The sequence below is a fragment of the Zonotrichia leucophrys genome, chromosome 8 (assembly GCF_028769735.1).
Source record: "Zonotrichia leucophrys gambelii isolate GWCS_2022_RI chromosome 8, RI_Zleu_2.0, whole genome shotgun sequence".
NCBI classification, from domain to species: domain Eukaryota; kingdom Metazoa; phylum Chordata; class Aves; order Passeriformes; family Passerellidae; genus Zonotrichia; species Zonotrichia leucophrys.
In genome coordinates, this window is record NC_088178.1 from 1,670,201 (window position 1) to 1,685,773 (window position 15,573).

Consider the following 15,573-nt stretch of genomic DNA (forward strand, 5'->3'; position numbering starts at 1 on the left):
ATATGAATTTTAAACCAAGGTGTAGAGATTTATTTCATTTCATGAGGACAGCCTGGGAAGGGCTGCACACAAAGTTTGGTTTGCTAACTTAAGCAAGCAGAGCAGCCTAATCATTGCCAAATTACAATTTACAGCCCAACTAGGTAAAACCCCAGCAAGGCTGCCATTTCACTTGGGAATCATCTGTGCATGGATTGAATTGGTATTGAAGAGACCCCCTCTTCACTCAGTCACCCAGTTCTGTGAACTGAACACAAAGTGCAGCCACTCCTGTCCCTGATGCTGGGAGACCCTGGAAATGCAGCCCACATTATTTCCAAATAAACATCAGTTACAATTTCTCACCATCACGCTGCAGACTGAAGACATGTAAGGCTGATTCTGCACTCTAATTGGCCTGTTAATCAAGGCAGTGGCAGATAATTTAAACCATGAACAATGGGAATGTTAAACAGTTTCTCCCTCCAGTATTTGCAATGTGTAACAGACGAGCTCGTTAGCATTGACTTAGAATGTTATGTAATGGCTGAGGTATTTGTAATAAAAACAGTCTATTTCTGTTAGCCTGTTCTTCAGAGACATAAAAGCTGTCTTCATCTGATTTTTATTAGGGCTTCATCTTCCTCTGCTCTTGATGCATTTTTTAAGACTCCTGTGCACTCCATTTTCATTTCACCAATGCTCAGTGTTATTTTATTTTCTCCCACGTCCTCACACGAATTTCAGCTTTTATTTTCACACTGCTTTCACCTATGAGCTTTGCAAAACCCAAACCCAAAAAACAACGAGAGCACAGCAAAGGAAAAATTTCCTACAGAGGATGAACTGGTTCTACCAGTAAAACACCAGCAGCAGTGCTGTCATTACAAGCCCAGCATCCATCCTCAGCTAGTGGGAAGGTGCTGGAGTTTTTCCTCCTCAAACCCTCCACCACTGCAGGAGTCTCTGAAGTTTTTCCTTCTCTCACATCCCAATCCACTGCACAAGGGTTTCCTCCTCTGCAAGAGCACACTGTGCAAGGCTTGAACTCTTGGGTGAGATTTTGATCTCCTCATTTTATCCACAGCACCCCTTATATGGTATTTATCCTACCCTCTCTCCACTCTCACATCCCTGCCATTCCTCAGTCGGGAAATCAGCCTGGAGCAAAGCAATTCCCAGTCCTGCAGGACACCTGGCTGAAATTGGCCTCACAGACCAGAATCCTGCTCTGGTTTCCATTCTTTTTCTTAATTGCCACCCAGAATTCATCCAGACAGCCCCAAACCCACAGGGAGCTCCCTCTGGAATTGCATCATCCCTCCCTTGCTCACTTGGCCAGGGACCTATGGAAGGTGCATCCCATAAATCCTTAGCACTGGTGCAGGAGTAAAAACTGGAGTTAAAAGTTAAAACTGGAGACTGATGCAACATTCTGCTCTACAAAAAAAAAACCAGGGCTCCCATTATGGAAAGTCTAAATGAGAGCAAAGATATTATAAATTGCTACTAAACTGCCAAGACACAGAATATTTATATTAGCAAGACTCACAGAAGCAGCTGTATATTGAGTTATACATATTTCATGGCCTATTATCTACAAAAGCCAAGAAATTCATACAGGCAAATCCACCCAGCAAGGCAGATCCTCAATCCTCTAAGAGAGAACCAAGCTCTCACTTCAGTTTTAAGAGTCACCTCTCAAACCCACATCACCTTCCCACTTAACATTCATCCAACTCCCAAAACTCTGAGATTCTTTCTTCTCCACAAAATGGTTGCAGAGTTGCACCAAAACACCACAAAATTAATGCAGAAGCAAAATTCTCTAGACTATAGAATTAAAAAAAAAAAAGTAATAAATCTGACAGGCACACAGAGCTCCTGGCAGTCAGTATTTAAGGTCAGTCCTTTTGTTTCTCCTCCATGGACAAATGAGATCATGTCCTGTTTCCTGCCCCTTCAGAAGCAGTTTCTAGTCTGAGCAGAGCTCTTGAAGATGAGACACCAAGCAGGCCAGGTGCCTCACTGCACAAGGAAGAAAACTATTAAAAATCACAGCCCCGTTCCTTCTGTTGGAAATACTGCTGGAATATACCTATTTAACCCCAATAATCAGGGCAACAAGGAGAAAAATACTTGAAAATACTGACTTCAAGACATTCCACCAAAGAATATATTTACAGAACATCCACGTGAAACACAAAAAGGAAGAAAAACCATGATGCTCCATTCGGGGCTCAGCACCACGCTCTGGTGCGCGTCCCCTTTATCAGGAAGAAGGCCCAAACTATTATATTTTAGCCTGAAAATTATTTTTTAGCCTAAAAATCTTCAATCCCTGCATCCCTGGATGATGCCCACTGCAGAGCAGCTGCCTGAATTTCAGCCGTGTCATCTCAGCACGCTCCCCCATCCTCACGGAGAGCGCACCCCGACCCCGGGAGCACAAACAATGCCTTCCTTCACTCACCCCGCACCAAACCACCCCCAGAGCCGCCTTTTACCGTAGGCGAGGAGTCAGAGAGGCCGGGATGCGGATCCCGAGCTGGAAAAGCGAGGCGCTCTGCCTCTACAGCCGCAGGCCGGGGCTGCGCTCCCCCCGCGCTCCTGCAGAGGAATCACAGCGCGCAGCGAGCGCCAACGCGCGCAGGGCTCGGCGCCTTCCTGGGAACCCCAGAGAGAGAAAGGGGGGAGAGAAGAGGAGGAGAAGGGAGGAAGGAGCAGACCGAGCGCTGTTGGAAAAAGGAGAAAAGCGGAGGGCAAAAAGGAGGGCGGGAGAAGGAAGCAGCAGCCCCGCAGGAGCGCTCCCGGCACGGCCGCCTCTCCCGCCGGCCCCTGGCGCGGCCCGGGCCGTGCCCGGCGGGGCGCGGCCGGCCCCGAGCGCCAATGCGGGGCGGCTCGGCGAACCCCGGCCCGGCCGCCCGCCCCGCTCCGCCCGGCGGCGGTGCCGGCCCGGGGCGCCCCTCACCCGCCGGCCGCGGGCCCGCCCGGGCGGAAGCCGCCCCCGCCCGGGGCCATGCGGCGCAGGCCGCCCGCCCGCTCCTGCCGGCGCCGTGCCGCCACGCGAGCCCGCGCTCCGCCGCGGGGAAGCGGAGGAGCCCTGCCGCTTACCGGGCGCGCTGAGCGGCGCTCGGCTGCCCGCGGGTCCCGGTGCCGGCGGGGCCGCTGCTTCTCCCGGCGCCGCCGCCTCGGCCGCTCGCACACAGGGGCCAAGATGGCGGGCGGCCAAGCCGGGCGCCAACGACGTCTGACGTCACCGCGCACAGCGCGAGCCGCCGGGACCGCCCCCGCGTCGCCGGTCACGTGATAGCGCCGTGCCGCAGTCGCGCGGGCTCCCGTGGACAGGAGCGCCCCCTGGCGGCGCGCGCGGAGGGCGGGGCCGAGCGGAACCGGCCCCAGCCCGGTCCTGTCCCGGTCCCGTCCCGGTTCTATCTCAATCCTGTCCTGTTCTACCCCAATCCTGTCCCGGTTCTGTCCCGGTTCTGTCTCAATCTTGTCCTGTTTCTATCCCGGTCCTGTCCCGGTTCTATCTCAATCCTGTCCTGTTCTACCCCAATCCTGTCCCGGTTCTGTCCCGGTTCTGTCTCAATCCTGTCCTGTTCTACCCCAATCCTGTCCCGGTTCTGTCTCAATCCTGTCCTGTTTCTATCCCGGTCCTGTCCCAGTTCTATCTCGGTTCTATCTCAATCCTGTCCCGTTCTATCCTGGTCCTATCCTGGTTCCTATCTCTGTTCCCATCCCAGCCCCATCCCGGTCCTGTCCCGGTTCTGTCTCAATCCTATCCCGGTTCTATCTCGTGCTAAACCATCCCGGTTTTATCCTGGTTCTATCGCAGCCTAATCCCGGTTGTATCCCGGTCCTGTCCCGGTTCTATCCTGTTCTATTCTGGTTGTATCCCGGTCCTGTCCCAGTCTTGTCCCAACCCCATCCTGGCCCCATCCTGGTCCTGTCCTGGTTCTATCCCAGCCCCATCCCGGCCCTATCCTGGTCCTATTCTGGCCTCATCCTGGTTTCCACCTCGGCCCTCTCCTGGTCCCATCCCTGCTCCCATCCCAGCCCCATCCCAGTACTATATTTGTTCCCATCTGGTCCCATCCCAATCCCATGCTGGTTCCCATCTTGGCCCTATCCTGGCCCCATTCCAGTCCTATCCTGGTTCCCATCCCGTTCCCATCCCATCCCCTTCCCGATCCCCATCCTGGCCCCTTCCCTGTTCCCATCCTGGTTCCTATTCCAGCGCCATCCCTGTTCCCATCCTGGCCCCATGCCAGTTCCCATCTTGGCCCTATCCCGGCCCTTTCCCAGTCCCCTCTCTCTTTCCATCCCTGTTCTCATCCCAGTCCTATCACTGCTCCCTTCCCAGCTCCACCTTGTTTCCCATCCTGGTCCCCATCCCAGGAATTCAGGGTTCCCAATAATCCTAAGGCTGCTGGAGCAATATCAGGGATGCTGTCGCTGTATGTATAATTAATTATTGTAAATCAGTGTATAAACATACAGAACACTTCTCATATACCTTACTTGTTGATATTTCTATCTATACAATGGATAGATTATACATCTACAAGGGCAAGAGTCTCCCCTCTGCCACAGCTTGGGATCCACCTCACACCCCCTGATAATGAACCATCAATAAATCCATCAGCAAAGAGCAGATCTGTGAGGTTTATTTGTGGCTGCCTCCTTCATGTCCCAAAAGTTACCAGACACAGAATAGCTCTCTTCAGACAGTTCATGTTTCATGAAATCTCAAGGTGGTGTGGGTCCTGCCCAAATTTCAGGGAGCAGGAAATTTCATTTCTCCAAAGGCTGGCCTCATGCTCAGAATGGTTCAGGTGAGCTCTCTGTGTCACCTTTGGTGCAATGTCAGAAGGAACATTGTCACTATAGAGTGTGACACAGTGCAAGGCACCAAGACTCCATCAGAAGGGTGCATAAGAGAGATTTATTACAGCAACATGTTGCCTTCATAGTTTTTCAAGATATTTACATTTACTGAACAGACACATTCACTGCCCATTGGTCATAAGGAAGAAACAAAGTTCTCAGTAGGTGAGCAAGGAGCCAGGTCACTCTGTGTGAGCCAGCTCAAGTCCGTATCCTTGAACTTTCCCTCTTCCATCATGTTGTCATGGGGACAGCCTTGGTGTCTTCCTCGAGACAGATACGGGGCTTCCCTTATCTTCAGGAAGCCTTTGCTGGCTCACAAGAACAGCACAAAACGCCTTTCCTACAGAACATCAGCAGGAGGTGGCTGGACACACGTCACCCTGATTTTTTAAGATTTTCTAAGCCTTCTGGTGCTGACATTCTTGTAACAAACTTTCTCACACACTTTCTGTAAATAACTTATTGTTTTGCATTCTTTTATAGAGGAGGAGAAATTTGATGGAGAAATTTTGGTTTGTCCGGTGTCATTGGAGAGGTGGCACTGTCATCTTCCAACCCACTGTCACTTTTAGAAAACGATAAATGTTAAGGTCAGAAAAGAAACTTTCCTTTTCTTCACTTTGAGAGCAGCAGTGTGTGCTTGTGTTGTTCCATGTCCTATAGTGACAGACACAGACAGCCCCAGGCTCCTGCTGGTGCCACCTCCATCCCTCTGGCAGCACCTGGCTGTTGCAATGCAAGCTGTTTTCCATTCCCATCTGTATGGCAGATTACCTTTGTCAAGTGGGCAGTTTGCCTTATCTCTCTCTCTGAGTGATTACAATCACTCCTCCCTAGGGAGGGGACATTGCTGATAACAGACTGTTGAATGTCACTGCATGGCTGATAAGAACTGCAGCATCCCACTGGGAGATGTGAGCCCAGAGGGAGGAGCCAAGCATTCCTACCTGGATACAATCTGAGGTTTCAAACATTGCTACCCAGATATAACCCAGAGGTTTTGAGACACCAGCACGGGTTTCTCCACTGCATTCCCCAGAGGAACAGCAGCTGCCTCTCCTTCCACTGGATCTTCAGAGCAAGAATACATCCTTCTCTACAGATCCCTGCTCCAGCAGAACCACCCCTGACACTGCAGGAGGGCTGCAGCCACAATTCCAGTGGGACTGCTGCCAACACCCTGACCCACAGGGTGTCAGGCTGGGTTCTGACTCTGTCACTGTTGTTCTAGTGTACTGCATTGTTTATTTTATCCTTTCATTTTTCTTCCCTATTAAAGAACTGTTATTTCCTGCTCCCATATTTTTTACCTGAGAGCCCCTTAATTTAAATTTTAGAGCAATTGGGAGGGGTGGGGAGGGTTTACATTCTCCATTCCAGGGGAGGCTCCTGCCTGCCTTAGCAGACTCCTGGCTTTCCAAACCAAGACACTGGCAAGCTTTGCACCGTGCCCACATCACCTGGCATCGCATCTCTCCATGTTCCTCCTACAGCCGGGGGCTCCAGCCTGCCTGGGGGTATTTGGAGCAGAGCCAAGCTGCAGTGAGAGCTGCTGGCAGAGCCAGGAGACACATCCAGCTCCATCCCCAAGAGCTGCTGGAGCTGTCACGCAGCACTCGGGTCCTCAGGGGCCGCAGGGAGCGCTGCCACTGGGTGAGGATGGCAGCTCTGGCCCCGCTCCAGCTGCCCCTGCCCTGCAGCCGGTACTGGTAGGGGGAGCAGGGCCCAAAGAAGATGGCCAGGCCCAGCTTGGGGTCTGTCAGCAGCAGCCTCAGCACGCTGGGTTTGACGCCGGCGCACGCAGCGATTTTGTCCACGTAGCTGATGAAACTCATCTTCAGGTTCTCCCTCTCAGATGGGTTCCTTCGATGGGGTGTGAGAAATAAAAGTCAGGTGGCATCATCCTGTCTCATTTCCCAGCTCCATGGGCACCAAAAGCCTCAGGCTCAGACACCAGGTGAGCCCCAGGCTCTGGGGCAGAGCCCTCTGAGCCCCAAACAAAGCCAAAAACACTGAAGGAGCCTCTATGGGGTTGATGCCAGCAGTTCCCCGGGGCACGGGATAAGCAGAAACCTGTTTTGTCTCTGCAGCATAGTTGTGGCTTCAAAATCAGCTCTGACTTAACAGTAGCATCATTGTAATGCCACAAGCAGCCTGCTGTGTCCTTCCCTGAGGTTCAGGGGTGTGGATTTGGCTGATTTTGAGAAGCAGAGATACAGACTTTCAGAGATAAGCATGCCAAGGGGAAATCTGGGAAATGCAGAAAGCTTCCCATGCTGGGAGGGACCTCCAAGATTTCTCTGCTTGAAACCTTATCTCCCTCACAGAAGGAAGGACGTGCTGATCTGCTTGAGGAAAGTTTGGGACAGCCTCAAGTTTGTTCCCTGTGCATCTCAGGCTTCCATATTTCTGTGTAACAGCACCGTGGTGCAGTCACTGGGCTCCTGCTTATAACCCCTGTGGCTCTGTTTCGTCCCAGCTTTTTCCCAGTGTCCCCATGAGCCAGCCCTGCCCTGCTGGCAAACCCAACCCCGACGTTTCCTCCTTGCCCCATCATCATCCATCCCACATCCCTGCGGACACATCTCCACCTCCTGTAAAATCAATCCCAGTGCCAAGGAGGCAGGCTGCCAGCTCCCACACACACAGCAGCCTGGTGGGACGCTCACCTTGACCCGCCAAAAAGTGACACAAACTGTCCCCCACCCACACTTCCCGGCTCCAGGGGGGTTCTGGATGGAATCTGGATGGAACCCAACTCTCCCCAGTGCCTGGATTTGGGAGGGAGAAGCCACGAGATGGCACCCTCAGTCTGGAGGAAACCAAACCTTCATCTGGATGTGCTGGGAATAAGGATGGCTGGGAAGCCTGGCAGAGGGGGATCTCCAAAGAACTGGAGAGAAAGGGAGGGAGCAAAGGAGATGGGAAGGGAGGGAAGGGGAGTTGGTGTCTTGTTCCATAAAGGAGCCACGGGAGCATTTTGCCAGCCCACTGTGGGTGGTGAGGTAATAAATGCAGAGTTGGGTGGGCTGAGCAGGTCCCTGCCATGTCTGCCATCAAGTCCCCCCCTTCCCTGAGCTTGTCCTGGCACACAGAACCCGTCTCATCCTGACTGCAGGAGCATCACACACCTTTTGACTGCTGGCTTCCTCTTCAAAACCTCAGCCATCATCCTGCTGGCGGGAGGCAGCTTGTTCCAGCCTGAGAACAGAGAAACCAGCAACTGCCCATGCAATCAAAATAAATAAGAATCTTGGGATTTTAACTCTTGGTCTTTTCTATTTTGTATCAGGAGGAGATACCACGGATGCAAAGAAAAATGTTTTCCAAATGCCTCAATTTAGTTTCAACCTGTACTTTATATGAGCCAATTTGTTAAATCTAGAAGGGGTCTCATTAACTGATTTGAAGCTGGGTTAGAGCTTTATAGTATCTTTTCACTTTCTGAAAGCTTGAAGTCTCAATTATGTCAGAGTTTTTGATTCTAGCAGGGGAAAACCTAGACAACATTCATAATTATATAATAGCTCCAGCAGCACCTTAAGAGAACATGTTCAGCTCCTTCCCAAGATCCTGGCACCTTTCCTGAGGTGTGGGATGCAGCTGGTGGACAGAGGCTACCCACAGAGCTGAAATAAGCCCTAAGCTGTGTGGGCAGCAGCTCAGGCTGCCCCAAACCTCCCAGCCAGATCTCCCTCATGTCCTACCTGCAAAGACCCCTGTGACCCAGCGAGCCTGCATCTCTGAGCCCACCATGATGGAGCCTGTCAGCTGGATCAGGCCAATGATGGCCAGCGTGGGCTGCTCCAGCTGGGGAGGGAAGATGCAGTTGTAGAGGGAACGGTTGTCGTGGATGGAGCCCCGAACAGACTCCTCCAGGAAGGGGAAGGAGAAGTTGTAGCCCGTGGCAAAGAGCACCACGTCAATGTTTCCTTCGGTTGTGCCGTCTTCAAAAACAGCAGAGCTTTCAGTGAACTCCTTCACGTTGGGCTTCAACACCACGGCCCCAGAGAGGAGGCAGAAGGGCAGCTCTTCATTGATAATTATCTTAAATTTGGAGCTTGCAGCAGAGAAAAGAGCGGTGTTAATATCTGGGAGGGACCTAAAATGACTTTTTTTTATGGTCACAATTCCCCTCTGATGGTTTGCTATTCCAAAAATGTCCCCCAAAGCTGAGAATTAAGCATTTCATATTATAAAGACCCCCTGAGCACCCAACAAAACAACCAGGAAAATCCACCTTTTGCTGGAGGCCAAGCCATAGTTTGTGTGGTTGAACCATGAATTGAACTTCCGAAACTTGATCCTCCTTGTGAGGGCTGATGGGAGAAGCCAGTCCAGGAGGGAGTTGAAGCGGGTGGTGCTGACCATGTCCACGGGGAAGCCCTGATCTGAGACCCGGCTGGCGACCCACGTGTGGCTCCTGGTGCTGAGGAACACCTGGGGGAAGAGCAGGTCTCAGCCTCCTGCCTGGGCATCTCCTTGGTTTTGCCCTGAGTGGCAAATCCCAACTCCTGCACTTGAGCTAACACAAAGGGAGGAGATGACATCCAGATGAACCAAACAGCTTTGATAAAGTTCCCACAGCTGCTCAATTGCCACTCCTCAGGCAGCCCAAACTCTCCAGGAGTTGTAAAGCTTCTTCAACTGCCCTCAGTGAGAACTGGAATTTACAGAGGAACCTGGGGGCAGAGCTCCCTGAGGTACGTTGAGCTGATGCCTCAGGTTTGAACTTTTATATTTTTCAGGTTCTATGCTGCTTTAGTGGGTGGGTCTGAGCTTCATATGAGGGGATGGTGAGCTCTGTGCACAGAGCAGGGAGACAAAACAATTCCTTCTCTTGCTGGGCACCAAGGACAAATGATCCAAATCTCAGGCCCAAGAGCACAAACACCGTGGGCTGGAGAGAGAAAAACAAGCAGGATGGGACTGCATGGGCTGGAGCTGTAATTAGACAATGAACTCCAATATGCAAATGGAGCAGAACTTATAAAGGTGAGAGACCCCATGACCAGTCGTGCATTTTTGTGGCCATTCTGGGTTGTGCTGCCAAAGGTGGATCCATTGAGGCCTCTTAATAAACCCCTACTTTATTCTTTAACTCTGTCTCGCCTCTGTTCTGGGTCAGCCCTCACAAGGCATCAGAGCCACTAGCTCTCAGAGGCCCTGTTTGGAGCAGCATGGAGCTGCACCTTGGCAGAGGCTCTGTCTGGGGCACCATGGAGCTGCACCTTGGTGGAGGCCCTGTCTGGAGCACCATGGAGCAGCAGAGGCCCTGTCTGGGGCACCATGGAGCTGTACCTTGGGGGAGGCTCTGTCTGGGGCACCATGGAGCTGTACCTTGGTGGAGGCCCTGTCTGGAGCATCATGGAGCTGCACCTTGGTGGAGGCCCTGTCTGGGGCACCATGGAGCTGTACCTTGGTGGAGGCCCTGTCTGGAGCACCATGGGGCAGCAGAGGGCCTTTCTGGGGCACCATGGAGCTGCACCTTGGCAGAGGCTCTGTCTGGGGCGCCATGGAGCAGCAGAGGGCCTTTCGGCAGCACCACAGAGCTGCACCTTGGTGGAGGCTCTGTCTGGGGCACCATGGAACAGCAGAGGCCCTGTCTGGGGCACCATGGAGCTGTACCTTGGTGGAGGCCCTGTCTGGAGCACCATGGAGCTGTACCTTGGGGGAGGCTCTGTCTGGGGCATCATGGAGCTGCACCTTGGCAGAGGCCCTGTCTGGAGCATCATGGAGCTGTACCTTGGGGGACACCCTGTCTGGAGCAGCATGGAAATGTACCTTGGCAGCCACTCGGCTCAGCTCCACAGAGAGGTCCCCGCCGGTGTTGCCGATGCCAAGCACCAGGACACGCTTCCCTTGGAAAGCCTGCACGTCCCTGTACTCCCAGCTGTGCAGATACTGGCCTTTAAAGCGACTTTCAATGCCTAGGCAGAGAGCAGGGAGCATTTCCTACTGCCAGATACATTTACTCACCCCAGCCTCATGCTCAGATCCTCTGCAGCCCCCAACTGTCCCCGCTCCCACCTCCCCTGGCAGCTGAGAAGCCCATGGAAGTGCCCTGTACCTCCTCAGCTCAGTCTTGCTTTGCAAATCCTAAGGGAAAAGCCTGGCTGCACCTTTACAAAGTGTTTTTCCCATTCCCTGCAATGCCCCCCACCATTTCCATGGGGTCAGGGTCCTGCCTGCTCCACTGTGGGGGCTTCATGGAGCAGGCAGGCTCACAGAGGAAAATCCAACCAGGGACTGGGGGAACCAAATCCAGCCATGGCTGCTGGGGGAACCCCACTGCTGGGAGAGGCCTTACCTGGGAAAGAAGCCAATGGCAAGTAGGGCTCCTGGTAATGGCCAGTGCACACCATGACAGCGTCGAAGACGTGGGACTCACGGACACCATGGCTCTCAGTGACCACCTCCCACCGGCCTGAGGTGCTGAAATCCGGGCACTTCCTCACACTGAGAACTGTTGTCTTGCACAGAAGCCCAAGAGAACAGCAGTCAGGGATCATGGAGATGTGCCTGTAAAAGGCTGGGTCCCTGGGGAGCTGCGTGACACTTCTGAAGCCATTAAAGCCCACCCTGTATTTCCCCTGGTGATGGCACTGGGAGCAAGGCTGTGTTAAACCAGCCTTAGTTAAAACATGGGCTAAAGTCTGCATTCAGGACTCAAAAGGCCCTTGAGGGCTGGCACCCAGCCTGGTCCCATCCCACCTCCAATCTGCAGCTGCGCATGGTTCTTCTCCCCATGGGTTTGAGGTCCCTGCTTGTCAGAACCCAGGACATTCCTCTGGCTGCCCTGGGTGATTCCAGACCCTGGCAAGGGGCTCAGAGACCTTGGCACAGAGTCACAAACACCTGTGCCTTTGATTTTAGCCCATGGAAACAATTACCAACTTTGTGTGAAGATTTAAAAGCCACAAGAGTTTGAGTAGAAGGATAGCTAATTTGTCACAGGGTGAAAAAGTAGAATTTTGGGGATTTAGAATGGGGGTTCAAGAGGCAAGATGGAGGAATCTGGGTGTGTCCTGTCCTTCTCCTTCTTCTCCTCCATCTTCTGCTGTGATGGTGACACTTCTGTATTGGTTTAAAGTAGAGACAGAGTGTCTAACATAGGTGATAGGTATTGGAAAATTGTTGTAAATAAAGTACACGTAGTTTTTAGAATAAAAAGGTGACACCATCCCAAGGGCAGGGACTGTGCCACAACCCGACCTGCTGGGCAGATCTCAGCAGGCCAGAGAAAGAATGGAACAGATAAGAGAAAATAAACAAACTTGAGAAGCAGAGCTGAGGAATCTCAACTTCTTCTTTGGTCATAGGACTGGGAAAAAAAACTCTTTAACACCTTGGGAGCCATTGCAGCAACACAAAACCCGAGAGCTGCTCACCTGGAAGCGAATGTGCCGCAGGAGGTCAAAGTGCTGGGCGTACATCCTGAGGTATTCCAGGACCAGGCTGTGGGGCAGGTAATTGGGAAAATCCTCGGGGAAGGGGAAGTCACTGAAGCAGGACATCTCCTTGGAGGTGTTGGTGATGACTGAGCGGTACACAGTGATCCTCCTGCTGTCTGTGGAGTCCTGTGTGAAGCCAGCGCTGATGTTTCCAGGTGTGCAGGGGAAGAATTTCTCCCCATCAAGTATATAAGTATTTTCTTCCTCACATTTTGGTACAAGGAATAAGCCAGGACTAGCACTTGGAGACAATCATTACTGCTCCCTCTGTATGATTAAGCACTTTTCTGACCCAGAGATGGAGCAACTGAGAGGCATTTTAAAACTTTTATTCTATTTTTAGTCTCACTTGAAGGGTGAGACAGTACAAATGTTATAATTCACACCATCACAAGCAGAAGCCAACTAATTCTTAATTACAATACACTATAAGCATTTCTTGGCCTATCAGTTTTTGCTACACCATGCTGTAAATGCCTTAAAGCCAATTATCTAAAATTACCCCTCATGGGTCCTCCTACAATGCATCTTTCATAGTTCTATTTCTCCAAAGCATTTAGTCTTATTGGCAAGGCTATCCTTTGAAACTTGTTTCTAGTTCCATTTCTCTCTCAACAATGTCTGTCCTGTTCCAAGGCATTTCTAAGTCAGGATTTGTTATCTCAAGGTTTGCATACAGATGCACACTATGTGAGCCTTCTGCCAGGTTTTGAGAATTCTCTACAAATCCATTTTCCACATTTCCTCCTCTCTCTTGAACAGAAAAAACTTCTTTGATGGTTTTGTTTATCATTTGCAAGTGAAGTTCACAAGGCACAATCATTAACATTGTCACTACAACAATCAAGGCATATAAACCTATTTTGCAAAGCTCCTTTAGCCAAGGTGCAAAACTCCATCCATTTCCCACCCCCTCCATTTCCTTCTCCATCTTGGAGTCAGGAGGAGCCCCAGGAGTGGGACAGGGACAGTCCCTGAGGGCGAGGCCACCCTTTCCTCTTTGCTGCAGTCCCAGAGCATCCAAGGAAGGGGATGAGAGGAATAATGGATTTGTCTTTACAAACAAGCTGGGGGTCTGCTGGTAGATAAAACCAGCACTGGGAGAGAAAAGAAACAATGGGAAGGATTCCACTGACTGATGAATGGAAAAAGATATTTGATTTTACAAATAAACATTAGGTTTGCTGATAAATGAAATTAGACATTGAAAGATGAAAGAAACAATGGGGAAGAAAAACCCCTAAATTCCATAAGAATTAAAAATGAAAAGGGAGGGTTGTACATTAGAGGGAAATCTTTGGGATCAGGTATTTTGGGAGGTCTGAACCTCTCAAGTCCCTCAGAAATGGGGAAAGAGAGAAGGGAAATGCAGCTGGGAAATTGGGATAAAAAAGAGGCTGCGTCCTCCAAAAATCTGAGAGACCCCAGGGCAATGCCCCATGGCCTCTCCCTTTATTCAAATAAAATAAAAAGACTCCTCTGTCTCCTTTAGGACATAAACCTCTGGTGTTTGTGGGTTAATTTTCCTGAGAGGGACAAGCCCGGGGCAGCGCGGGGGGCACTGACCGTGTAGCGCCAGACGCCGCCGATGTCCTCGCTGCTCTCGAAGCACGTGGGCTCCAGCCCCTCATCCAGGCAGCACTTGACAGAGGCCAAGCCCCCAGCCCCAGCCCCAATCACAGCCACACGCCGGACCATGGTGGCCTGCAGCAGGTGACAGGCTGGTGTGACAGCAGCTGCAAGCACAACAGCCCGGGGATCAGCAGAAACGCCATTTCCTCCTTCCCATCCCCACCAAAACACCCCTGGTCTTCTCCAGCTGCAGGTGTTCATGAAGGAAAACTGTCCTGGGAGAGCCCCACAGCCAGCTGCTGGTGCACAGATCCTGCTCATTACCCTCCCAAACCCACTCTGGGGGTCCAGCAATCTCCCTTCTCCATGGGATGAAAAAGGAGGCACTTTTAAACCTTGCTGTTCTGCTGCTTCAATTTATTCTCTTTTCCACACATGCAGCTATCTTCTTCTGCCTGATCATCCTGAAACCTTTGGGAGAAGCAAGTCCAGCTAAGCTGGCTCGTTTTCACGCTTTCCCTTTTAACTTCCCATTAAAGAGCAATCTCTTGAAAACAAAAAGGGTTTAAAAAGAGGGGGGAAAGCAAAGCAATGCCTGACTGAGCAGGAGCAGGGTGCAGCCATTCAGAAGTTAGACAGCTCTGTGAAAGCACGGCTGGGATTACAGGGTATACAAAAGGTAAGGAACCCGGGAAACGCTGGAGATAAATGGGAGGAACTCAAAGCTGGGCTGTGTAAACTGAGCTGCGCCGAGCTTGAGTGGAAAGCAAACTAGGAAAAAATGAACTCGCATGCACTTTGATTAGATAAAAAAATACTGCTACTGCAGGGTCAGCAGAAAGAGTAATTTGTAACTTTTTCTAACGGTTTTGTGTCAAAAATTAAATTAACACAAACAGAACCTGGAGGAAACTGAAGAAAGAAAAATGAAGGAGGTGCAAAACAACCCCTTTGGCATCCACAAGCCTGGCCTGAGCCACTCCTTGATCTGCAGGAACATGCCCACAGCTGCCTGCCTCGGTTCTGGAGCCTTCTTTGGCTTTGGGAAAGGGCAGGCAAGCTCAGGGTGCTCAAGCCACCCCCTTTTCCAGCGCTGCCTGCAGATGGATTCACTCCAGAGGGTCCCTGCAACACCCCTCTCCCCCCACCAGCAGCAAGGCAAAGCCAGCAGTGAATGCCAAAACCCTGGAGAGCTGTCTGCCCACTTTTAAACCCTGCCAAGCCCACACAAGAGAACTGAGGAGCAAACCTTGCAGGACAGCGCTGTGCCTTCGCCGCTCTGCCCTCTCCGGACTTCCCTTGAGTTCCTCTGGCTGTGGATTGGAAGGGAAGGCTGAAGTCCAGGCAAGCCTCAGCTCTTGCACCACTGACCTTTACACCTGCATTCCCCCCGCCCTGTGGGCTTAAATGCACTGGAAGAAAGTTCTCAGCCTCCCTGGGGCAGTGCCAGGTGAAAATTCAGAGATAATCCCAAAGGGAACTTGCTTGCGAGGACTCCCACGCTGTAACTCGTCCCTGCTCCAGCCCAGGCAGCAGCGTGGGGCTGTGCTGATCCTTTTGTGGTGCCTGTGCTGGGCTCTTGTTCCCTTGGCATCCCCAGGAGATCAGCAGAACACGCTCCCTTGGCCAGCAGACAGCGTGGATGTGGGACATGGAGCACTGTGCAGCTTCATTT

At 51.7% G+C, this 15,573-nt stretch overlaps 2 protein-coding genes across 10 annotated transcripts in view; both read right to left on the reverse strand.

The window, feature by feature from the left end:
- Positions 1-3,216, reverse strand: part of PRRC2C (proline rich coiled-coil 2C) — a 65,112-nt gene extending 61,896 nt beyond the window's left edge. For all 8 annotated transcript variants that reach the window (XM_064720398.1, XM_064720402.1, XM_064720401.1 and 5 more), the window contains exon 1: positions 3,094-3,216. The gene's annotated coding sequence lies outside the window, so the exon portion shown is untranslated. The remainder of the gene's footprint in view (positions 1-3,093) is intronic.
- Positions 3,217-5,992: 2,776 nt separating this feature from the next.
- Positions 5,993-15,477, reverse strand: LOC135451163 (dimethylaniline monooxygenase [N-oxide-forming] 2-like). Of its 2 annotated transcripts, none has more exons than XM_064720090.1 (9): positions 15,148-15,477; positions 13,893-14,062; positions 12,264-12,452; positions 11,183-11,345; positions 10,657-10,802; positions 9,113-9,312; positions 8,580-8,932; positions 8,004-8,073; positions 5,993-6,735 (listed from the first exon to the last, which is right to left on the reverse strand). In XM_064720090.1, the coding sequence occupies exons 2-9, from the start codon at positions 14,022-14,024 to the stop codon at positions 6,360-6,362; spliced, it is 1,629 nt and encodes a 542-aa protein (XP_064576160.1). In that variant the 5' UTR covers positions 14,025-14,062; positions 15,148-15,477; the 3' UTR covers positions 5,993-6,359. The 2 variants fall into 2 exon arrangements, with proteins under 2 accessions (XP_064576160.1, XP_064576161.1); XM_064720091.1 differs by lacking the exon at positions 15,148-15,477 and adding an exon at positions 14,294-14,354.
- Positions 15,478-15,573: the final 96 nt, after the last annotated feature.

What these genes read in the sequence shown, in the direction of transcription:
- LOC135451163 (XM_064720090.1), bottom strand. Translation starts at nt 14,024, where the DNA reads ATGGTCCGGCGTGTGGCTGTGATTGGGGCTGGGGCTGGGGGCTTGGCC. An exon ending in GCGGCGTCTGGCGCTACACG is followed by an intron (nt 12,453 to 13,892) that starts GTCAGTGCCCCC and finishes GGCTTCACACAG; the next exon opens with GACTCCACAGACAGCAGGAG. An exon ending in GGCTTGGCCTCCAGCAAAAG is followed by an intron (nt 8,933 to 9,112) that starts GTGGATTTTCCT and finishes CTCTGCTGCAAG; the next exon opens with CTCCAAATTTAAGATAATTA.